Consider the following 26,525-nt stretch of genomic DNA (forward strand, 5'->3'; position numbering starts at 1 on the left):
TGACAATATATGTTGAACCTATTATCAAATGCTGCGATGCAAATGGGGGATTTTAAAAGCGCGACGTGCAGGCGGAGTCTACAATTCTAATCACACAATCCTCGTAACACACAGCACACAAATGAATATGCGATAAATTCTAACACTCAATCAGATTTTGGGAGAAGCAAACCACACAATTATCATCAGAAATGTTTAACCAATATACAGTGGGCATGAGCATCATGCATAAGCAGATTGGAAGATATGTAAACTTAATTATAATCAGCAAATATTTCTTTTAGCATACTTAAATTATAAGCTGCACAGGTCACACATAAACGCAGATCATTTATCCAATTCACAAAATGTACGGAGGTTTCCTGAAGGCATACTGAAAAACTATCAGCCTATTCATAGTGTCATAGCTTATGGACACTACAAATGGAAAAGTGCATACTTTAATTTTAGAGTTTTTTTACCTCATAATGAGGTAAAACGCAAACTCTACACCAAAGATAAATTGCTTCTTTAAATTTTCAAAGTCAAACCTGTTCACGTTCTTACAAATTTTTAAAGATACATATTAAAAAGTTGTACATATAGTCCGACATCCTATACAAGATATTTGACTGGGTATTAAATGGTAAAATTTATCGAAACACTTCCAGGTCTTGTAAAGTGGAGACTACCACACATCAGCAAGTGTTTCATTAAAATTTGAACGGGTGTTGCAATTTACGAACTTAGTTGTAGAAAGTGTAATTTTCACAATACGCAAGCTTTAGCGCGCTGACTTGACACACGAATGTTTTCAGAACTCTTTCGCGATAACAGAGAATTTAATTGAACAATTTGATATTTTCTATGTACACTACAACTCAGTGTGGATTCTCTATGCTATGGAGATTGATAAAAACGAATATTTTTCGAACCAAATTTACTTAAAACTCGAAGGAAGGGTCATCTGCGTGACGACGAACTCGTTTTCGGAAAAAACCAACACACTCGCGTGCGCTACCGCTTTAATGTGTCGGGCGCAGAATCGCATTCGGTTTCGGGCACGTCCTTAAAGGGACGGTCTCGTACACCCTGGCCTATCCATAAAGCGTACCATTCGATTCCTCATATCTGAAAACGTAATACTGTGAATTCGCTCGTCCAGAATCGCCACGGTTATTAAATAAACGAATTAAGTTGATAAGAACAGCGCCAGCACATTGCGATTTCTGTTGGCAACAGCGATATCCGCTACGATGGCAGACCGCTTATTGGATGAACAAATCGTCTGCTCTCGCGCCTTCTTGCAGCGGTGAGAGCAGACGACTTCCAAAAGGTGCTCAAGGATCACGGCGACGGCAATAAACTTGCTGCATGTAGTCTGGTCAAACGAAAGACGCGTATTGTAAAATGTGGCCGAACAACAATGTCAATACGTCTCGCGCATCTTCATTTCGAGTGGCAGTTTACGTGGATGACTCCACCTAATAAAGGCAGTTGACGCTTATTTACTATTTTGTCTCGTATCGTTCGGTATTTTGAGCACTTCTAGTTCGTCTTACCTGCGAAAAGAATATTCCGTATGGAAGTGGTGAAAACGTAACCCGGGTGTATAACAACTCTTTTGTCGACGACAATGTGACGAAAGTGGATATAGAAAAGCACCTGTTGGGAGTCACACACTCGAAACATCTTCAACAAAAGGTCTGATTGTCACACGCGCGTGCGTGTACTCCGCACGTTTCGTTCACGATGCAGATGAGGTAAAGAGACGTTCTGCGGGCACGATATGTATGGGACGGCGCCGGACGCAGCTCGAACTAAAAGATGTCGGCCGTCACGCAGTCAGCTGTTAGTGGCAACGGTGTCCAAAGAACTGGATACGCGCAGTATTGAAATGTAGGTATTACTTTGTTCATAATAGCCAAAAGTGATGTGTACAGAAATTGTCGGCACCGCACGCAACGGCAGTCCCGCGTACCTCGGAAGGAAGTGCTTGATCCAGCAGGCTACATCAGTTTGTTTTGCATATAGCCTCTCTATAAGGTATTATCCCTTCCGGAGCAGTATATCGCCAAACTATGCTCAATAATGTTGTCTTGTGCCCCTTCAGTAGCTGACACTAACTGATGAGAGTGGCACTCCTTCCTGTGCCAGAATCAACACCTATTAATGGGTCACAAATATAACAACTCCAATTCGCAGGTTTCACAGCTCTATTTAATTTTTGCCTGCACATTGCTGATGTGAGAAAATTATTGCATAATATAAATATGTAAGCTATATCCACAAATCAGTGTTGTGATTATATGATGTTCAAGCAACAAAAGACAAGACAACCTTGTTGACAGGACAGGACGACAGGTTGCTCAGAGCTTGCTGCTTGAACATCATTATGACTACCCGATACCAACAACCCAATTTTAACACAATTGGTCAGTCCTGTGGACGTACATTACAATAAGGGACAATAAAAGATGACTACATAAACACTCAACTTCCGCAAACTTTATATTCAACGTGCTGGACATGTTAGTCTGCAACCCCTGATATCGAATCAAAATGTGAGCCAGTATGGGCAACAATAAGCCAGACGACATGTAAACATGTTGCAAACCGCTGTTCCATCTTCCAAATTTGTCATGGATGTATAGGTATTTTTGATATTTTTGAAAGTTTTTAAACATTTCCAAATCTTTTATATTCAACGTGCTGGACATCGTAGTGTGCAACCCCTGACACAATCAAAATATGAGCCAGTATGGGCTCACGAACACACCAGTGTAACATGAGCAACAATAAGCCAGACGACATGTAAACATGTTGCAAACCACTGTTCCATCTTACAAATTTGTGATGGACATCTAGGTATTTTTGATATTTTTGAAAGTTTTGAAACATTTCGAAATCTTTTATATTCAACGTGCTGGACATCTTAGTGTGCAACCCCAGATATCGAATCAAAATGTGAGCCAGTATGGGCTCATGAACACACCGGTGTAACATTAGCAAAAATAAGACTGACGACATGTCGACAAGTTGCAAACCGCTGTTCCATGTTACAAATTTGTCATGCACGTCTAGGTATTTTTCATATTTTTTAAACATTTACACATCTTTCATATTCAACGTGCTGGGCATCTTAGTGTGCAACCCTGACACAATCAAAATCTGAGCCAGTATGGGCTCACGAACACACCGGTGTAACATGAGCAACAATAAGCCAGACGACATGTAAACATGTTGCAAACCGCTGTTCCATCTTACAAATTTGTCATGTACGTCCAGGCATTTTTGATATTTTTGAAAGTTTTTAAACATTTCCAAATATTTTATATTCAACGTGCTGGACATCTTAGTGTGCAACCCCTGACACAATCGAAATCTGAGCCAGTATGGGCTCACGAACACACCGGTGTAACATGAGCAACAATAAGCCAGACGACATGTAAACACGTTGCAAACCGCTGTTCCATCTTACAAATTTGTCATGTACGTCCAGGCATTTTTGATATTTTTGAAAGTTTTTAAACATTTCCAAATCTTTTATATTCAACGTGCTGGACATCTTAGTGTGCAACCCTGACACAATCGAAATCTGAGATAGTATGGGCTCACGAACACACCGGTGTAACATGAGCAACAATAAGCCAGACGACATGTAAACATGTTGCAAACCGCTGTTCCATCTTACAAATTTGTGATGGACATCTAGGTATTTTTGATATTTTTGAAAGTTTTGAAACATTTCCAAATCTTTTATATTCAACGTGCTGGACATCTTAGTGTGCAACCCCTGATATCGAATCAAAATGTGAGCCAGTATGGGCTCATGAACACACCGGTGTAACATTAGCAAAAATACGGCTGATCCATCTTGCACATTCGTAATGCATGTCTAGGTATTTTTGATATGAAATACTATAATCATCCATGATGATAAGAGCTTATTCGATGCAGAAGCATGGTCTTTGATGCAGATATGTTGGATGGTCCTGAAAAGGGCTTTTTTTTTCATAGGCCAGGGGTAATTGAAGACGTTGAAGTAGATCAGCTTATCCTTGATTTTGTCATTTGCTCCAGGTGTAATAACATGAATGGAAAGCCTTCACTTATCACGTTGACAACCTCCTGCCGCTTGCGGGAATGGATAGAGAGAGCAGCTTTCTTCAGCAGTCTATCCAAGTTCTGATACATACATGACCAAATCTGAAATTTTGCATAACGTACCATGAAACACACATTTTTATATGCAAATAAAAAGCTGCGCAACAGAAACAAACCTTACAACACCTTTCAGGAGAATACAACACCATGTGTACGTGACTGATCGATTGTGCGCCAGGTTCCGGATTGTGCGCACAACACACATGCTGGTATTGGCGAGCAGTGTCTACACACACACCTGCAATGTTTGTACAATTTAGAATGGTGTCACGATCAAGCGGAACATATATACGCAAAAAAGTGCGCTTTTATGGATGAGTCTTACCCGCGTCAATCGATTCCCGATCATCCACTACTTTCACTGGCTATAACCACTTTGATGTTGCAAAGGGTCAGTAGCTAAAGGTTCATCGACGTCCCCGGTTCTTCAATCGATCGGCGCCGATGAGCTCATCTTCACCACTTAGTGACAGGGACCCGTCACTATCGCTAAATTTGCTATCAGACATTACGACGTCGCGCGTGACAACTTTCAAGCGCAAAGCACATACACCTCCGACTGTATTGTGCATTGCGCTTCGGTCGCCCAATGGGCGAGCTGCCACCATAAATACCATAACCACGTCACATTTGACGTTGCATGAGAGGGAGTTGAATCCAGCTGCGACTTCCGTCGTCTGGTGTCACGGCATATTCCTTCAAATTTCTCGAAAACCACTTCGTTGTTCTGGTTGAAACTTCGCGACTGTATTTCTGTAGCACTCTTGAATATAATTTCAGCTTAGTTTCGGAATCGCCCGATCTGTACGAGACCGTCCCTTTAACATCGGGAAACGTCGCCCAGCGTGCTACCGAAACGTCGTCGTCGTCACGCAGATGACTCTTTCTTCAAGTTTTAAGCAAAAATATTCGTCATCATCAATCTCCATAGCATAGAGAATCCACATTGCGTTATAGTGTATATAGAAAATATCGAATTGTCACATTCTCTGTCATGGTGAAGGCTTAAAACCTTCATGTGTCAAGTCGCAAAGCTTATGTCAAGTCGCAAAGCTTACGTATTGTGAAAACTAACTTTCTACAACAAAGTTCGTAAATTGCAACATCCTTTCAAATTGTAATTAAACGCTTACTGAGCTGTGGCACTCTCCACATTAGAAGACTTCTCCTGGAAGTGTTTCGATAAATGTTAGCATTTAATGCACAATCAAATATGTTGTATAGGGTGTCTGACTATATGTACAACTTTTGAATCTGTATCTTGAATCTGTAAAAATATTGTAAGAACGTGTGTACAGTTTTGACTTGACGGAGTGTGACCCCGCGTAGTGAAGCCATGTGCTGTTTATTGATGAAGCAACGTTTAGTACGAAGTGGTCCCAGAGGAGGCGGGTTTGGCGTCCTCCTAACTGCAGGTAATACCTTGAGAGTCCGCGCCTGCTTCGAGACGGCCTTATTCATTTTTTCCCCCTTTTCAGATATCTACCTCAGTACGTTCACAGCGTGGTCTCCAGCGGACGGCACTCCGTGAGCGTGTCGGGCGCCCTTTCGCACCAGGGCTTGGGGTCTCTTGTCCGCCTAGACGGCCGCTTCAACGGAGCAGCATACGTTAGAGTCATCGAACGTCATCTGCTCCCATACGTCCTTGACGGTCCTTTCCCCGACGGTTGCTTTATTCTGCAGCAAGACAGAAACCCTGTTCACATGTCGTCCACTGTCCAGCGCAGACTATACGATCTTGGTATCATGCAGATTGAGTGGCCCGCATGCAGCCCGGATCTGAACGTGATTGAAAATATATGGGGCATGATGAAATTCCGAATGAGCGAAAAGCGGGTGCCAATTCGGTCCAAGGAAGCCTTATGGGAGGCGGTAAACATGGAATGGACGTCCCTCAAGGAAGACGTAGTACACCTCGTGGGCCGGCTCTATCAATCGCTGCCAGACCGCATGTCCGCTGTGATCTCCGTGAACGGGGGCTTCACGTGATACTAAATAAAATATTAGTGAAGTGTCATTTGGCTCTTTCTTCCCTCTCTTGTTTCTACGTCAATATCGTACGCTTTTATTTGCCAGCGCCCGTCATCCAGAGACAAAATAAAAGGAGGATGAGAACGAAAAAGAGAAAAGAGACTGCAGAAACCAACTGTTGTCGCTCTGTGTCATTCCTGGGCCCGCTTGCACGAAACAATCCTCGGTACGGTCCTCAACGCTCACCTTCCTCAAGCATTTCGTTCCTCAACTGAGGAATTTATGGGTTGCAGCAGAAAGTAGCTTGCACGAACGCTTTGAGAAACATCCTAATGTGACTGGATTGTGGCTAGGTACTTCCGGCAGGCTGGTATTGGTGGAACGAACATCAAAAGCTCCTCCCCGGAAAACACCGCGTCATTTTGCGTTTAGACCAACCAGCGATCGCGCTGAATGGGACTGTCGTCTGTTTTTGCTATCGCTTCAGGTAATTTTAGAAATGCACAATAGCGAGCGATTGTTTTTGTTCTCACTGTTATGCATGTATAAGATGCTGTTGCTTGTATTTTTTTTTTGCAATAAACGGGCCTCATATTACATACTGTCTCTTCCGTGTGACGGATAATTTCTCCCAAATGTGATCGCCGCCGCCGATATTCATCAGTTGCAGCGATTAGCTGGCCTCACACCAAGAATGGGAATATTAAAAAAGAGAGAAAAACGTTTGACATTCGCGACGATACCAAGAAATAACTTTTTCACAAGTACTGCTGAGAAATACGTTACCCGCAATATGACCTGAGACATTTGATCAAATACATGAAAATGCGTGCTTTTAGTAAGCAGACGAACACGCAGTATTTCCGCGCTTTTGTTTTGTTTGAAATGGAAAGTGCTCCAGCAAAAAAGCGCCCTGCTTCTACGTGGAGCGATGAAGAAAGACTTGAGTTCCTGCAAGAGGTGATGGACAGGACGACTGTCATCAGGGGAAAGTTTAGTCCATCGCTAACCAAAAAAGGCGGCGTGGCAACAAATAGCGGATGTGCCCAATGCACGGCACCCAACTACGCTACGAACTGTTGCGGAGTTGAAAAAACAGTGGGACAACCTGTGCACAAGGCACAGAACTATTTTCTCTGAGTTCAGAAGGCAGTCACTCCAAACTGGTAAGTAGCAATGAGGCTTTATTACATACATTAGTTTTATATTGGGTTCTCTTATGTACGCGTTCCTCATTTGCAATAGAAGTGAAATAAAGACATACACACAGTACTACATCATAGTGAACCTGTACGAGGAGCATGACCTCTACCACTGACGTCATGAAATGCATCAAGAAGTTCCCATAACACAGCAGAAGCCACACATCCCACAGTGGCGTACATACAATTGAATGATAAGAATGGAAGAAAAGCAATGAGAATGGAACCTGATTTGCTGCCTTCCTTGGAGCATCCTTTTGTTTCGCACTCAAGTGCTTTGGTGACAGCTTTACAGTATATTCATGCCAAAACATATTTAGAGTCATTTGACATGTCAATAACATATCACAGCATAAGGTACACTACATATAGCTTCAGATTTACAAGGGCACACTGCTGAGCACATGTGTTCACATTTGCTTTTGTGCTACAACGTTCTGGGCTGCTGATTACAGGTCTAGGAGGCAATGTCTCGCAGCCCTCTGCAATCACACAGGCTGTGATCGACATTATTGGTGAAGATTCCCCCAGTATCACTGGGGTTGAAGGAGGTATGGACACCCGTGGGTAAGTAATACAGGTATTATGTAACTAATAAGGCTGCCACGTGAAAAATTTCTAACAAGGCACATCTCACATTGCGTTCGACTGTACTCTCTAAATCTTTTCACACCTTTAAAGGTGTAATAACGTGCATGGCGCACGCCCTTTTAGGTGTAATCTTGGTAACATCATAATGGAGGACGATTTCGCACAAATTTTCTTTACTACAGTGTTGTCTGTCCTCCAAAAATTCAGTCTTGCAACATCTCGACATTGTTCAACAGTATTGTAGACACTTGCGCGTGCTCGATTATCGATAGCGATGCATATAGGCATTAAGTAGTCTAGAAATGTAGCCCACCTAGCAGTGCCTATCTAGCAAAACAATTGCTAGATACGCTAGCTAGCGTATTTAGCATCAACAAACAAGACCGCCCCCGTCCCCGCCCCATCCCGCTCTTGCGAATGTTAATTAGGGCTAAACCACGTGAGCGCCAGCCCACAGATACCGACCTCACTGTATCATCTGAGGAATTAACCACGTGGGCACCAGCCCACTTTCACGACTCTATCTGGTAAGCCATCCCTGCCACATGCCTTTCTTAATATTATAATTAGGTGCACGCCCTACTGTGTTGGAGTAAACCACGTCAGAGTGATACCGACCTCACTGTGTCATCTGAGGAATTAACCACGTGGGCACCAGCCCCCATATCGTAAGCCAGCCTCCAGCAAGTCCCTCGCACGCGCAACACGCGCTTCTTATTATAATTAGGTTGCATGCACACCTACTATGTAAATAACTAAGACTGGGCACGCGCCTCAGTCTTATAAAAACGGTGCATGCAAACGGAGATTAGTCAGAACAATAAAAAATGGCAGACCAGTTCTACATCAATTTACTCTCAAACGCTTCCACCGATGTATTTCCTAATAACACGATGAGTAAGTTCAGAGTTAAACTTGCTCATCCCGTGCACTTAGATGGGAAGTGGGAAGTTGCCCTGACAGAGGTGAATGTCCCGTTTGCAATTAAGAACGTCACGGACACTGTTAACGCTATATCTGAAACTAGTCTCTTTGCTCCTACACTCACAACAGAGCAAATTAAGTTTCGCGCAGGAGAAAACATTATCTTACCAATTCGACAATTCCTAACGAAACATTTAAAAAGCCAAGCAAGGATTCTACGTGTCACTGGACATTATGAGCTACAACTGCCACTCAATACCGGACTTGAGTTGAGCCTAGCTCTCTCTGCCAAGCTTGGTTTTCCTGAAAAGATTATTGGATGTTCGGAAGTGGATGAAGGTCAACCAGTAAAAGTATTGAAGTATCAAGAGGATACAGAAGAAAAAATTACTTTAATCACGTACCGCTCACGTACAACAAAATATGAAATTCCAGAAGGGTATTACGAGTCGGGAAAGGACCTAGTTGATGCAATAAATCATGCATACCGAACAAAGCTAGGGCTACCAGAAAGTGCACGTGTTTTGTTTTATAATCCATACAATGGAGTTTGTCAGCTGGAAGGTCGTAGCGAGGGTTATGTCACATTTCATCCATATTTGGCTCTGATGCTTGGATTCGGAAAAAGGACAACCTTCTCAAGTTTTGCTGTAGCCCAGCGGGATGTCTGTCTTTTTCCAGCACAAAATTATATCTTTATTTACAGTGACATCATCGAGAATGAAGCTGTCGGTGATATCACGGCACCTCTTCTCCGTTTACTCCCTTTCAGAGTGCAGAGTCGGAATGAAGTGATTTCATATTCTTTCACTAATCTTTACTATAAATATGTGATAGCAAAAGAACTGACCACCATTCAAATCGAACTGGCAAACGAGATAGGTGATTTCATTCCATTCATTGCCGGCTCAGGACGTGTTGGAGTGACACTGCATTTTCGAAAATGTATATAACACAGGCACCCTGTTGCATAGCACATTATGGTACGGGCAAACGTGATCAACCACTGCCACATTATTCAGCTCCTCTTTATCAAGTCGGATCTGGTTATTTCTCTGATTTAGTGCAGCAGTTTATACCTATACTAACGAAGAAGGTAGCTCCCTACGTGAGTCGAAAGCTCCTCGACACTGGACGACACATAGCAGAAGAAGTTAAGCAGGGATCAACGTTTAGAGAAGCTCTAAGGAAAGGAGTTGGTCGTACAATCCATTCAACACGTGACGAGTTGCTTCAGAGGCTCAGAGGAAAAGGAAGGAAAAGAAAACAATCTGTCAACAATAAAAGCAAACGTAAGAGGGTGGGTCGGTCAGTAAAATCCCTGAAGAAGCGAAGAAAGGTCGATTTTTTTACTACAGAAAATGTCTAGCATCGCAATAGTACATAAGAATTCCTGCCTCTGCACCACAAACCAATTGGAACTGTTTTCTCTTCCTCCAACAAACTTTTCCTTGGAGAAGTCAGAATATGTGGAGTTTTTTCCAGTTTCTGCCCCTACAGCAAGTGGTGTAATCGAATATAATGTTCCAGGTCTCGGAGGTGGATTCTTTGACTTGCAGTCTAGTTTTCTACACATTCAATGCAAAATTGTACGGAAAAATGGAGATACAGCATCAAGTACAGTTGGCAGTACAGTGACACCAGATAGTGTGATACCTGTGCAAGCATTTGCATCCTCGCTCTTTCATCATGTCCACGTCTACCTTAATTCGACACTGGTTTCTAACTTCGAAAATTATGCATATCGTTCATACTTGGACATAATAACAAATGCTAATAATGTTACTCAAACTCACACCCTCTCTGCAATGCTCTACGAACCAGATCCAGTGGGAGAATCTGAAAATTTTGCCGCTCCTGTTGAGGCAAAAGGAATTTTTGCACGCTACAAACGGACCAAAGGTTCGACACTCTGCGATCTTTATTCCCCTATCTTCAGTGATATATGTCAACAGGAAAAGTTTCTTCTCAATGGAGTCGACATAAGAGTTGTCCTTCGTCAGAACACAGATGATTTTCGACTTCTTGCACCTGCCAGCGAGACTGAAAAACACACTATAGAGTTTTCACGAATTGTGTTGTACCTGCGACGTGTGCAGGTTTCTCCAAGTGTACTCGTCGGCATCGAACGAAGACTTCAGACAACTCCAGCATCATACCTCCTTCGAGGATTAGAGATTAAGTACAGGACAATTGCTCCAAATCAATCTCAAGTGATTTTCGATGACCTTTACAGTGAACGAGTTCCCTCAAAGCTGACAGTATTGATGGTTAGAAGTGAAGCCTACCAGGGTAACAGACAAAGGAATCCATTTAAACTTGAAAATTTCAAGCTTAAGAGAGCTGTGCTTGATGTTGGTGGACAACAGTACACAGATGACTTTGACTTTCAACGATCGATCTACTCTAAAGGATATATGAATTTGCTTCACAAGCTGAAGCGGAAAGACATACCTCTAGCTCCGGCTGCATATGAGAAAGAAACGTTTATGCTCTACTACCATCTCACTCCAGATGTGGAAGTGCAGTCGCTGAGTCCAGTGGTACAAGCCAATGTTCGTCTCACCCTAACATTTGGTGGAAATCTTACAGAGGCTGTTACAGTTCTCTTTGTTTCAGAAACACCTCGTGTGCTAGAAATCAACAAAGACAGACGAGTCAAATTCGTATAGAAAAAAAAATGGAGGAATGGGAATTTTATGCAGCCTTTGCTCGAAATCACTGCACAAGGCCACTGTTTCGTGGAACATTTGCATGCAATGAAATTGCAAGTCAAAAAGCTGAACCAGGGCTGTATGTTGTAAACACAGCTCCTAGATCCTCTCCTGGAGAACACTGGACCTTATGTTACATCTCTAAGAACAACAGCATTTCTTATTTCGACAGCTACGGCATACGACCAGTTTGCAAAGAAATTTACCAGTTTATTCACCCAACATCTTCCTTTCACTACAATGCAAAACGACTTCAGGGATATGGATCTGCTACATGTGGACTGTACTGCTTGTATGTAGGTAGTCTTCTAGCCTGTGGTTTCTCTCTTCAAGAGTGCACTCAGAAGTTTTCACCAACCAACTTCAGACACAATGACAGATTGATAGAAACACTTGTTCGAAAAAATTTCCCAAGAAAAACAGAGGATATGTCATGCTGTAGTGTACTATGAGCATTCAATAAAATTTCAGTTTGCCTGAAAAGAGCTTTATTTGTCAACTTAATTTGCACACTATATAATGAATCATTGGTAATAAAAAAAATCTCATCTGAGATAGGCTATTTACAAACAGTGACTTGCAAACAAAGACATTGTTGATGATTACATACATGCTATTAGAAACTGGTTATTTCATACACATACAGTCAAACTCCTTTATAGCGAACACCTTTTTAACGAAAATACCACTACAGCAATTTTTTTGCGGTCCTGCTGGAGCCCTATAGGTCCAATAATGGACATCCTTTTTAACGAAAATACCTTTACTGCGAATTTTTTTTGCTGTCCCCTGAGTTTCGTTGTAAAGAAGTTTGACTGTATAATCAAAAATTTTCTGACACGGATCATTTACAAACAGTGACTCTCATCTGAGACAGGCTATTTGCAAACACTGACTTGCAAACAAAGACGTTGTTATAGATTACATACATGCTATTAGAAACTGGTTATCACATACTCTTATAATCAAATTCTTAGAAAACAGGTTATTTCACGCACATATAATCAAATTCGTCTGAGACGGTCCATTTACAAACAGTGACTTGCAGACAAAGTCAGTTGTTATTTCCATCGCAAATGCATGCAGCAATATGGGAAAGCAAACTGTCTCTCTTTCACTCACATCAAGAGCTACACATTACTTCAGGAAGACATGAAATTCATCAAACCAGGTCTCAGCTTAGTCATCACTCGTGGCTAACAAATATCCTCTAGCTCCTAACTCACAGTTGTAAGTAATCCCACACTGACAACCATAGATGTGGAATAATGCAATAGCTTTAGTTCATGGTTCTAACATGACATTGTTCTAATATATGACAAACCATAGCTATATGGATGTAACATCTTTATTACAATTTTTTTCTGTGGGACCAGGAATAGAAGGGCAACATCTGTTGCGGGGGTGATAACAGATGAGTTCCCTCCTACTCCCGTATGCCAACTCTGTAATGAAACCTCGTGACGGTGCACACCCCAACACCATCGCTTCATTAGAGAGACCAATCCGTACACATTAAAAAAATTCAACCATAGCCAAAAGGTAGCGTGTCAATTCCATCATCACAAATGAAGCGTTTCGTATCCAGTGGATTGAGGGCTATTTTTGTCACTGACACACTTTTGTTGACATTGTCCTTGTGCACAATGAGGTTCTGTTTAACTTTATGCATTGTGCCCTGCTCGAGAGCATTCGTATACATAGAGAAGTGGAGTTTTTGTGCTTCACATTGTTTAACACCCTTAGCGCGATTGTACTGCTTTTTGCTGCACAGATCGAGGGCGTACAGCTTTGGCTTCAGACAACAGAAGCCAAGAATGTGATCACGAGGAAGCTCATTTTTAAACTTTCCTAGTACCATCCTGTTTTTTGTCGAATAGAGTGGGTGATCAGGGTCATATCCAGAGTTGTCTAGATGCTCGTCAGCTAGTTCGTGGAGTACTTTATCGTCACTCAGCATCACAATGTAAGAATCAGTGTCCATGTATAGCAGTCGTGTATCAGGGGCTACACGGAGAAGATGGTTATGATAAAAATCAAACATCTTCAGCTTAGACAATTCCAATATTGTGAAGCCCAGGTACAGCGGTTGCTTCATGCGAAGAACAGACTGACTAAATTGGAACAAGATGACGTGAGAGCTCAGAGGGCGGAACTGTTTCAAGTTTGGTTTACGTAGAAGCTTCAACACTTGCTCATCTGTTACTGTGAGGCGACAATTTACGAATTTCCTGACTTGCATACATGTCCTGCCATATACACTATTAATCATTAGCTTTGATTGCTGTTTCTCAAATGCGTTTGTAGCTCGCTTCCGAAGTTCGTGATTGAAGTCGACATAGGATCGCAGAAAGGGCTTTTGATTGAACTTGAGAACCCTGTGAACTTTAGTGAGACGCAACCCCAATTGCAGATACAGTTGCAAATTGCGATAGTGGAGAAAGTACCTCTCTTTATCAAATAATGTTAGCAACAGTTTTGCTTCGGTAGCTTTCTGTGGAAGATTGAACTTCTTCATGAGCGCCTTCTGATAGTCTGACAATAGCTCATAACGAACGGACATTTTTTCAGGGGCAACGGGAAGATCTCTGTGGCGTTCATGAGTTGCTCGGTCATACACTAGGTCTACCTCAAGAAAGTAACCCACAGGGCTATCATCTCGTATCTGAGCTATATCCAAGTTAACAATTTCCTCCTCAGTGAGCCACTCAAATCCTCCGTAAGGCAATGGTTCTCTCATGACTGCTCCATACAGGCCATTTACATCAATGTAGTTAATTATTTTTTTTTCTTTTTCGGGATCAAACTGTTCTGTTCCTGGCACATTCGCAGTTGCTTTTCTCAGGGAGCACTGTGTGACACCTCCTCGTAAGCCATTCTCGATGAGCAGGTACGCGTTGGGGTCGTTAATTAGTTCTAGTTCTACCTGACTCATTTTTAGTGCACAAGACATGCTTAATCCTGGAAGGGATACAAAATGAAACGGTTCAATCTTGTGCACATCGAGTGTCCACTTTCGAAAGTTCTGAAACACATCTGCTAAAAGCAGTGTGTCTGTCAGAAGGTATAAGTCCGAATACTCTCCAAGACTCTTGAGCCGAAATTTTTCATACACATTCTGCGCGTGGTTGTAGTCTTGTTCACTTACTTCGGTTCCATTCAAAATGTTAAAGAACTTATCTCGAGGTGGTAGCGAAGGCTCATCATAGGCTTCAAAACTGGTGACAAAGTTATAACAGAAGACCCCCTTACGAACAACCAGCTGAAAGTGTTCCTCATTTGGAAAAAACTGGCGAAGGCATTGAAAGTTGGATTCACCTTTATCACGTAGATTTTTCACCAGTGTTTCAAGGCTTGCGTTCAGAAAACTCAAACTGTCCAAGAATCGATAAGAGCCGATGTCAATTGCTTTAAATTTTTGACAGCTGGTGGCAATCACGTTGATGTCTGACTTCTTAAGCAGATGTAAATGAGACAGGAGAAAACTCATGTCATAGTTAGCATTATGTGCAATGATTGGAATCTTGGGTGGCACTCTCAGTTTCAGGTTACACGTCTGACATAGTGTTTGTCGAAATTCTCCGCTTACATGGTCATGGTCTCGAACTTTTTGTCTTTTAGCAAAGGATTCTTTGCAGATATTACAATGAGTGGCTGCTGTATGTTGACGCTCATTCTCTTCAGTCATTTCTAGAGGTGCAAAAGCATGTATCCATCCTAAAATTTCGTCATGCAATTTCCGCAGCAGCTCCATAAATACTGTGACACAATTAGGACCACGGAAAAGATGCTTTTGCAACACGTGTGAGTCGGATGCACGTATAACCAAAAGGCAAAATGAGGAAGGACAGTGATCCTCATACACGTTTGTTTCCTCCAAACAAGGTGACAAAACACTTTCAAAATCATATACACAGTAGAAAGGGACTTCCGACATGAGATGTTCCCCGGCAAATGCTACCGTCTCTCCCTTCTTAGGGTAAATTGTCTTAGCAACCTTCTGATGCAAACACATCTTTAAATGATCACTGAGGATTCTGTCTGATGAGAAGCCCATCATACACCTCTTGCAATGAAACCGTCCGCTAGGTTGAAATAATCCATTAAAATTTGTGATAAGCAGAAAATGAGAGTCGATTAGCAACAGATCCACATGTTTCTCACGCTCGTCATCGACAACCTTGATGGGGTACAGAGATTTGTCTTCCCTTTCGTAGGCGTACACATTGATACTGATACCATTATTTTTTTCGAATGCTTCAACCTCTTTTGGGAAAGCTACCGGGAATGTTTTCGGAAAAACATACTCAGAAATATATGGTCTGTACGAAGATGCCCTACGCCTGCGATAACCAGTAGCAGGATGCAGTGCAGCTATTACAGAGAAGGCAAAACACATGTTCTGCTCATCTTCATGCAAACCAAAGTCCACACACAACAGAGAACGAAACTTATGCTTCAATTCTTGCGGTAACTCAAACTGGGCACATCCAATCAGTTGAGGCATCAAACGTCCAATGTTCATGATACAGGCATGAATGCGAAAGAGAAAAAAACCTGAACCTTCTACTTCGAGGTTTTCCAAATTTTGTGCTATTTCAGCAGTCACTTGAGTGATAGAAGGTTCTACATCTGCCTCTGACCATACTGTCACTACTTTGGAAGGCACGAAACTAATTTCGAGCTGTAACTCATCGTCTGGCGTGTGACGACCAAGTTCCACTTTAAGCAATACAAAATAGCGCAGTGGGAAACCAAAGTGTCGTAAGACATCAGCAATGTACTGTCTGTACTCGTGAAAAAAGGTTGTAACATCATGTCCGCTAACGTCCCTGTCGTGTAAATGTAGCTCGAACCGATTAGTATAGTTTCGCAGTGTGCACAAAGTCTCACAAAAAGGAATGCAGGGGGCTTGAAGATTGTGAACATTTGCCAAGTGAATCTGAAGACCTAATGCTGTTGCATAATACTGCCGTTCGTGCTGGGAGCATAAGTGACACGTCACCATATCTCATCACTTTCTCTTCGAATTGGTGAAGATAATATCTGGCGAAATGACTTTTTTACCATCTTTGGTAAACCGTTCTTTCTTCTCCATTTTGAGATTTGGAAGCAGTCGCATTTCCTCTAGCTCTTCCTCCGACAATTTTTTGAAGCGTCCAGGTAGATACACTTTCACTGGCTTGTCGTTTTCCATGCGGAGCTCCACGTATACGGCCTCGCCATACATAGTGTCAATTTTCTGAATGTCCAGCACTTCGAACTTTTCGTTTTTGGGTATGTTGCTCATTTTCTGAATTTCACCGTCACCACATTTTTTCAGTTTATCCAACTTTTCCATGACGGATGACATAGCTTACTTGTGTTATGGAGGCTTCGCTGTTATGATGACAATTTGCTTTCTCCTCTTGCTGTATAGAATGAACTGAAAGAGAAGAATAGATTTGTAAACTCTTACATCTTCCACAGGAATATGTAACACACCTCCTCAGTCTGACGTTCTGAATGAAGAACCACTCTCTATGTCCGCTCTTATATAGCGATTGCATGCAGCTCTCTAACATGTGTGCACAGCCTTGAACGTCTACATCCTTGCAACGTTATACGTGAAGACATGTTTCAGCGTGTCCTATCTAACTTCATTGGTCTGGTAACTAACATACCTGCGTGCACAACCTTGAATGTCTACAACCTTGAACGTGTGTACTTCGACTTTGGGCAAGCTTAGAGCACAGACTTGTCTTTGCTTTTTGTTGTAACCTTCCATTATGGAATGCTCCTGGTCTGATAACTAACACGGCTGTGCGCAACCTTGAATGTCTACAACCTTGAAGGTCTGTATTTCAGTTTAGCCAATCTGAGAGTGATGTACAGGCTCGTCTTTGCTGTAACCTTCCTTTATGTAATGTTGTGATTTCATAGCATGCTTCATTCGTTTGCAAAAGATGGCTGAGGTTGGACCTTATAGGTTTACCACTCCGGTCTCAATGACCATATCAGGTCAAAGCCAGAGTGGAAAGACGACACTTGTTACACGTCTAATTAAACATAGAGCTGCTGTCTTCGACAAACCATTTGATCATATATTGTACATATACTTGTACAAACAACCAATCTTTGATAATTTTCCAGAGGTAACCTTCAGTCAGGATATTCCTACTAATCTTGATACTGTAAGAAATTCTTTAATTATATTTGATGATTGCTTAGCCGACAAACAAAGGCTCAAAGAAATCTGCAATTTTTATGTAGCTGGCTGTCACCACCTCAACTGTTCAGCTATTTTCATAACACAATATTTATTTATTAATGATCCTCTGTATAGATGCATTCAGTTTAACAGCAGTGCCTTAATTTTATGTCGTTCCGCCCGCACTGCGGACCAAATGCAAATACTTTCACGACAACTGTTTGGTCGAAAGAAAAGTGAACTACTGCCAAGTATATATAAAGATGCTTGCAAGAAACCATATTCATACCTTGTAATTGACCTATCCCAAAACTGTTCAGACCAATTTAGGGTGTGGACTAATATATTTCCAGACGACCAGCGACAAATAGTATATAAAACATGAAACGTGTCAAGAAGAATATTCATTTCCTTCAGTTGCTTGCTGATGCAAAGTTGCCGGAGCAACGTTATTTTCTCCTGGAACATGCTACGAGAGAGCAACTAACTGCTATTCGAGAGATTTGTATGAATCTTTGTAAAGGAAACATTAAGGTAGCTCCAAGAGTGAGAAATCAGTTGCAACCTTATGCAACACCTATCCGCTTTTTGGCAAAACGAGACACTACAGGAGTGAAGAAAGTTCGAAAGGTATTGCAACAATCTGGTGGTTTTCTACAGTTCCTTTTGCCACCTTTGCTGGGTCTCCTCTCGACTTTAGGTGGAAGGGCGATAGCAAAAGCAATCGGAGTGTAGTCGATGCAGAAATACGAGCTTGTGCCTTACCGGGAAACCCCCATCCCACAGATATTGAAGAAAGATGAACCAGACGATATCAAAGCAAAAGAGATAATCCAATATCTTCACTCCTTGCTACATCCCACTGTGAGTGAGAGCACACCTACACTGGGTTCAACAACAGCGAGAGAAGAGGAAACACAGACCGAGGAAAAAAGTAATACTGTCGTTGATTTCATGAGCAGTGGCTATAAAATCAGATCAGAAAACCTATTACGTCTTCTGGAACCAACGATCTCATGGGATAGGAAAACATTTCAGATAATTGTCGACGGTGAGCGAGTAGACAATACTAATATAATTGACCTCGTATACTATCTCGTGACGAAAGCAAGAAATGTTCAAAGACCACCCTATTTTGATCGGATTTTGCCGCTATTGGTCAAGCTAAACTTACCAGCACTTATTGTGCACCCATCTCGTCTTCAAAAACATACAGCAGAGAAAACTCTGGCCACTCCTTCACCTCATTCCGTAAGTGAAGCTTCCACACCTCGACGTGCGTCACCACCGCTCACACGAGCCGCGAAGCGCGCACGACAGCTCACATGGACACCGTACTGAACTCCGAGGAGAGAGGCTACTTCGAAGAAGAAAAAATACTGTCACACTTCCCTCCAAGACATCATAAAAAGGTATTAGCTATGCTTCAGCTGATGACAACGGTTCTGGCTTACGACGAGTACGGAAGAGTTATCTGTCACGGAAAGGTGGTGCCACACTCATCTATTGTTGAGCTTTTGAAGTACGAACTTCACAACAGGCAACCTCCCTGGATGAGAGGAGACGTTTCAGCTACAATCAACGCTTATCTATCACTCGATGCTCTTAGAGTTTGCAGTAGGAAGAAGTACTAATGGCAGCCTACTATGACCCGCAACATGTCGGCAGCTTTGGTGGAGTGCAGAGACTTGCTCGAGCCATAGGCGAAAAGAAGGACAAAGTCACTAAATTTCTGGAGACAAGTGATGTGTACAGTTTGCATAAGGAATACAAGCGACCCACGAAGTTTCGAAAAACCATTGCACTTGGACTTCGTGAACTATTCCAGGCTGACCTAAAGGATTTGCAAAGTCTAAAGAACCAGAACGATGGTTTTCGCTATTTGCTCTTTTGTATAGATGCTTTCTCTCGGCTTCTTGCCATTGTACCTATTCGTAATAAACGATCTCCCGAGGTTATTCGAGCTTTTAAACTTGCCTTTAAAAGAATTGGGACACCCAAGCTTTTGCACACAGATCGTGGAACAGAATTTACAAACAAGGTGGTACAACAGTTTCTGAAAGCAAGGGGGATCCGGCTCATCCATACAAATTCTCCTATGAAGGCCAGTATCGCCGAGCGATGTCAGCGAACAATTGTGACCACACTGTACCGTATCTTCACATTCCAGGGTCACAAGCGATATGTGAACATTTTACCTCAAGTAGTGAAAGCTTACAACAATCGCGTACACAGATCGCTTTCTGCCAGACCAGTGGACGTAAAGAAAGAAAACGAGCACATTTTCCGAGAGAGACTGTACCCCAGCCCGGTTGGACCACCAAAAAAGCCGCGCTACAGCGTTGGAGACGTAGTGAGAATTGCAAAATACAGACATCAGCTAATAAAACGTTATTTAGGGTCATTTACGTCAGAACTCTTCGTGGTGAGAGCGATCAAGTTAGGGTATCCTAACACGTACCTATTACGTGATCTTAAAAATGAAGACATCATTGGTGGGTTTTATGAGAGTGAAATTGTACGAGTGAGAGAGGTTCCAAAAGTAGAGAAGATCATAAAACGACGAGTTAGAAATGGGAAGCTTCAGTACTTGGTTCAGTTCACTGGCAGTCTGGACAAGAAGTGGATCGCAGAAAATTACCTTGGTTTGTAATGACCAGTCAAGACAAGTCAGCCGCCGATGACACAACATGGCCTGAGGTTGATCCTCGGCTTGATGGCGCATGGTTGTCATCATCAGACGCAGATGAAGAGCAGCCTGTGCTAGGTAGAGATGTGTGTGGCAGATGGAGAAGAGGTTACACACACGAATTTCGGATGCAGCCTGTGTGTCGTCTCAAACACGTCTCCTACAAAGAGATATTGGAATGTGGGTTAACACAAGTAGGCAAAACTTCGCTCGTGGAAGCTTTTAAAATTGTGACGGATATGGTGTTGTTTCAAGCGCTGCCAGATCAACCTCCTGACAGGGTTACTTGGAAAACTGCAAAAACAATGTATGCCAGAGTTCACACCGCCTGTACGTTTGCCTCGGAATCACCTTTTGCCTTACTTGCTGAATGGTCACGTCACGTGGACGAAATTTTGACATATGCTGACGAGGTTGACGCTATGCATCTTGCTGCCGAGAGTCTATGTTTCATGGAACAAGCCGAGTCTGAAGGTTGGCACTACTTAACAGGCTACATCAGCAAGCTAACACTTGACCTCTTCAAACATCGACTGGTGCACAATGGAGCATAAAAAAAAAAATCACCGCTCATGTATCAGGGAAATAAAAATGTACATTTGTACTAAGCCCTCTCATTTCATTGTGAGTGAACAGACATGGATAGATGTTTGTGTGTTCTCTTCTCCGTTGTGTGGCACACGTTTTTGCTTGTTGTGGTGATCATCGAGCTAACGAAGCTTCCATCCTCTTCCCTTCAGCTTCATCAGGGCAATTGCAGCAAAGAAGCTGAACTGGAAAAATATGTTTATGTACATTCGTGCCCTTCTGACTTGCTTGTGGTACGCATTTGGAGTGAAAACGGTAAACCGAAGCGTTCTGGTGTTACCCTAACACGAAACGAAACACGCCAGCTGCAAAAATGCTTAGAGACAGCCAATCTTACAAGGACCTATTACGATAACGAATGCTCAGATGTATGCTGTTTGTGCTTAGAACGTGAGTTAAAACTTCGCCGCTGCCCAGGCAACATTTACTCTCTTGGCAGAACAATTGGTCGACATCACTCTGGCTATGGAATCTCACTATCTAAAAGGGCTGTGATCTCACTGTCCTTGTATCTAAATAAAAAAAAATGTAACTGTTTGCAAACGTTTTCACTTCCTGTGATGGGCTAGGAAAGCATTCCTTAAATCACAAAGACCTGCATGTCGCCACTGAAAGCGAGAGGCATGAAACCTTGTCGTTCCTCATATTTGCATTTCCATAAATGACTTGCATGTTCATAGAAAAGCATTATATATAGTATATGTATTGCAAAAGAGGAGGGCAAATCCATGTACTTACCACAGTCTGTCTTTCCAGTCAAACACTCTCACGGAGAAAAAAAATCTTCATCTGGAATCCCGAGTGGATTAACTTGAAAAAAAAAAAGTTTTCCACCTCTTCTCCATTGTATAGCACACATTTTTGCCTTGTTGTCAAGGAAGATCTCAAACTCTTCCCTTCAACCTCTTCGGAGTAGTTACAGCAAAAGAAGGAAGATGAACTGGAAAATATGTTTTATGTCAAAGCAAAATCAAACGATAAAAAAAAACACCGTTTCGCTAAGTTTAAATGCAAAGAAACATGCAGTAACAAGACTGAACATTTCCTAAAGTAGGCTTTCCCCCAATGCACGTAGGAGTTGGGTGAAGACTAGCTACATCTCACAAATGAAGGTAGACACATTCCTTTCTTTCTGACCTGTTTGCCATTGACGTGCAGGTGAAGTGTTCTGTTGTTACCCGAACATGAAATGAAAAAGAGAAGCTAAAAAAATGCTTAGAAGAAGTCGATCTTACAAGCCCAAAATGTGAGATGACCCTTCAACCTCGTCGGAGTAGTTACAACAAAGACGATGAACTGGAAAATATGTTTTATGAAGAACCAAAGTCAAACAATTAAAAAAAACACCGTTCCGCTGAATTGAAATGCAAAGAAACAAGCAATCCAGCAAGACTGAGCATTTCCTAACGTTGACTTCCCGCAACGCACGTAGAAGTTAGGTGAAGCCGACTTGTAAATTAGCAATGTCCTCCAAAACATACAACGCAATGCAATGTCCTAAATAAAAAAATAATGTTGTACTGTTTGCAATCGTTTATTTTTCATTTCATCTACTGCGATGATCTAAGAAGGTGCACTTTAAAATCACAAAGATTGCATGTCGGCAGCGGGAAGGAATGAACCTCTTTTCTTTTTTTCTTTCACCTACATGCATTCCATAAATGGCTGTGACCTTGCACGCTCACAGGGGAAGAACTTATAACAAGAGAAGAGAAAAAAGCATGTACTCACCTTAGTCTGCTTTTCCAGTCAAACACCCGCACGGAAAAACCTGAGCTGGAATGTCAAGTGAATCCACCTGAAAACAATCAAGTGGCATTCACTTGACATTCCAGCTCAGTCCGGAAAGCGTTGCGGACGAACCGTCTTATATAGAAGTCGCTTCGTTTGCCTATGAGAGTGCAGCGTCGACCGTCTCGCCCCAAAGACGTGATGAGGAAAGTGATATTATCGTTTATCCTTGAGAGGTAATTACGGCTTTACCCGGGCTGGCTCGCTCTGTTCAGAAATCAAAGCAGTCAGCATGGAGGTGGCTGTCATTAGTATACTGCGTCTTTTTTTCTTCTTCTTTTTCCTGCGGCGCAACATGTATCGCATAGTAATTATTTTTCCTGTCTTCGAGTTGCAAAGGCGACACCGGCTAGAGTAAAAAGGTACGACCTTTATCCAACGAGTTGTCTTATATGCAAATGCTTGCTATTGCAATAACATCGTGTATCTTCGAGCGTTTATTCGACTTGCTCGTGTACTCATGCAAATCAGCAGAAGAGATATCACAGTCTGAGTGGAAACAGCGTGACCTTCAGCCATCCCGTCGTCTAATATGCAAAGCGTCGCTAACACAACAACATCTTAATGGAATACGGAAAAGTGATCTTATCATTTCTCGAGAGTTAATCCGTGTCGTACACAAAAACGGATTAATGGGGAGAGGTAGCCTGGTCGACTGCAAGTCCAAGCATGTTTAATGAAATCTCTACAATGAATATCATGATGTTCCCCCATGATGCGTCGGATGTCGAATTTCGAAGCGGTAAGCCTTTTGTCGGTTACACGCCCTTAGCACCCTGTCCATAATCACTTCTCAATACTAGCTATGCCATATCCTTGCAATTCGCAACGATGTTGTGGCGGGGGGCCGGTGCATTTTTCTTTTTTCGATCGGTTGTCGAAGGTCAGAGCTGTAGGCTTTTTTTTTTTTTCCGGTTACGCTCTTAGCGCTCTGAAGTTTAAGTATATACTGTCTCCTCGCACTTCGGAAGGAGTCGATTGGCTCATCAACCATTTCCATTAGGCAGACGATAGCGAGGTGTCCTACTTGTCGACTTTAAAACGTAATAAGAAAAAAAATATTTGAACAATGTTGTGCCATGTACGAATCGAGCTATCGTTTTATCCTTGCAGGGATCCAATAAACAAAATACAGAAGCCGACACTGAAGATTTTTGTTTAAGTTTAATTTGTACAAGCTTTCGCGTGGAGGTCCACGCTTCCTCTGTATTTGTTTATGGGACCTACAGGACTTGACTCCCCTCTTCGTATACGCTTTTGCAGGATCGAGTAAGAATTGTGCAACTATCCATAAAGAATTAATGTTCGTAATCTTATTATTATTTCATTTTACTAAGATCCTTAGATGGATGAACGGTTATGGCACATTTCTGATTTCATAACTAAGCTAATTATTCATTGTTAACGTAGTTTGTTTAAAACAAGAGGTATATCATTCTGATGGAACTACACAATTAAGATGACATTCAGTGAGTGCATCCTACAGGCAAGCAAAGGGGTTGGTGCCCCCACGTGGTCAGCCACAACTGGTCAGGTTTAAAATCTGCGAGAGGGTGGAGGTAAACTTATTAAGAAGTATAACGACAGCTTCGTGGGCTGGTTCAACCTTCGTGAGATGATGGGGTGCTGCTGTAGTGGGACTGGGGGGTAGTTCAGTCATAATTAAAATACGATCTTGCAACTGTGCTTTTTATGTAGTTCCTTCTAATCTACAGTAGGCATGCAACCTAATTATAATAAGAAGCGCGTGTTGCGCGTGCGAGGGACTTGCTGGAGGCTGGCTTACGATATGGGGGCTGGTGCCCACGTGGTTAATTCCTCAGATGACACAGTGAGGTCGGTATCACTCTGACGTGGTTTACTCCAACACAGTAGGGCGTGCACCTAATTATAATATTAAGAAAGGCATGTGGCAGGGATGGCTTACCAGATGGAGTCGTGAAAGTGGGCTGGTGCCCACGTGGTTAATTCCTCAGATGATACAGTGAGGTCGGTATCTGTGGGCTGGCGCTCACGTGGTTTAGCCCTAATTAACATTCGCAAGAGCGGGATGGGGCGGGGACGGGGGCGGTCTTGTTTGTTGATGCTAAATACGCTAGCTAGCGTATCTAGCAATTGTTTTGCTAGATAGGCACTGCTAGGTGGGCTACATTTCTAGACTACTGCATTAGCTCGTACCTACGATATCCAAGACATAATGAAAGCAATATTTGCACTGACACTTGATCTTTGGTAATGCTCTCCAAATTTTGTAAAATATCATCCTGGAGATGCAATGTTACGCAACCAGGTTGAATGTACATAGCGCACACCTTTAAAGGTGTGAAAAAGTTTACAGTGTAATATGTAGTCTAGGGGAACACAAACACTACTGACAAGGTGGAGCAGGTGCAAAAGAGCACGACATGTTGGGACAAAAGAATTTGCATAGGTCAGGACAGCACCTGATTGGCTTACTAATTTACAATGAGGCACTCCATACTGCATGTACAATGTGTAGAACATTGAAAATGTGGGATAGGGGAACCAGGGTGTCGAACCGAAACGTTTTTCGTTCCTGTTTTCGTTCCGGTTACATCATAAACGATCCGGTACCGGTTCTGCTCCGGAGCAAAAAAATAACGGTTCATACCGGTTTTTAACCGGTTCCGCTTCTGCTGGGAATACTCATCCCCACAAAAAAAAATCAATGTTGCAAAATGTAAAACCGTTTATTCAGCATACATGGTATTTAATATTAATAGACAGCTGTGAAATTGGTAGCTCCTGGTTCCTGTAGGTTACTGTCTGTTCAAATGGGCTTTCTCATTTCTTGAAGCGCATGCTACAAACTGACTTGTTTGTCGTGATGTCATACATAAAATACTTTCTTGCTGGGTTGGAGCGATTGCTACTGTCTAGCAAGCAAGCACCACCGCACGAGTACGACGCAAATCGAGGAACACCTTCACTCACAAACGCGCTCGACGGCTCCGTTTTATTTTCTTGGTGTCCTGTCCACAAAAGAGTTGCCACTTTGCACGGGCTTGCCTTCGCGTATACGTAAATGTATTCAACTTAGCTGCTCTCAAACAAGGGACGCGTTGCGCGACATTACCGATAAAGAAGCTGTTATGCAGCCCCCTTGTTTTTTAGTTGAGGAGAGTTCGGGGGGATCAAATTTAAACGAACACTACGGCACATTGCTAGAGAGTCACATGTACCTCGAAGTCTGTGTGTGTGCGCGAACGATAAACCATTACAAAGGGAGCCTAAGGGTCATACTATACCGACATACATTCCATCGTAACCGTAACCCTCGTATAGTATCCATGACATGACTTCAGAGCACACGACGTCTCATTCGCCTGTCCGTATTACAAACCGGCGAAGTTTTTTATTGGACCGAATACCGTTAAATTATTTTTCGGTTTCCCTCCTGAGCGAAAAAAATGTATACGGTTTCGATTCCGTTCCGGTTCGCACCAAAATAGCGTTTTTTTTTCGGTTTTCGGTTCCGGTTTTCGGTTCGCTCCGACACCGTGAAGGGAACCATTATATGTTATCTGTAAAATGGTTATTCGAAGGGGTTGTTTCATAATACATGCCACTTGGTGTCACATCCCTTGCTGTGGAAGTTGAAATGCACCCTCACACTGATGCGAACAATAACATTCTACAGGCAGGCAGACACACAGGTAGACATAGAATGCTATATTTTACGAAGTGCTACAACCCCA

General features: G+C 42.4%; 2 protein-coding genes across 7 annotated transcripts in view; one reads left to right on the plus strand and one right to left on the minus strand.

Annotated features, from left to right (window-relative positions):
• The window catches only part of LOC135392400 (scoloptoxin SSD14-like), a 511,073-nt gene that overhangs the window by 451,202 nt on the left and 33,346 nt on the right, over positions 1-26,525 (plus strand). The window lies entirely within an intron of this gene.
• On the minus strand, positions 8,329-24,961 carry LOC135391495 (uncharacterized). Of its 6 annotated transcripts, XM_064621761.1 has the most exons (4): positions 22,747-24,961; positions 22,153-22,183; positions 20,380-21,955; positions 8,329-16,973 (listed from the first exon to the last, which is right to left on the minus strand). In XM_064621761.1, the coding sequence occupies exon 4, from the start codon at positions 16,554-16,556 to the stop codon at positions 13,074-13,076; it is 3,483 nt and encodes a 1,160-aa protein (XP_064477831.1). In that variant the 5' UTR covers positions 16,557-16,973; positions 20,380-21,955; positions 22,153-22,183; positions 22,747-24,961; the 3' UTR covers positions 8,329-13,073. The 6 variants fall into 6 exon arrangements, with proteins under 6 accessions (XP_064477831.1, XP_064477830.1, XP_064477832.1 ...); XM_064621760.1 differs by lacking the exon at positions 22,153-22,183; XM_064621762.1 differs by having other exon boundaries at positions 20,380-20,587; positions 21,754-24,961.

This window comes from Ornithodoros turicata, chromosome 4 (assembly GCF_037126465.1).
Source record: "Ornithodoros turicata isolate Travis chromosome 4, ASM3712646v1, whole genome shotgun sequence".
In the NCBI taxonomy this organism is placed as follows: Eukaryota; Metazoa; Arthropoda; class Arachnida; order Ixodida; family Argasidae; genus Ornithodoros; species Ornithodoros turicata.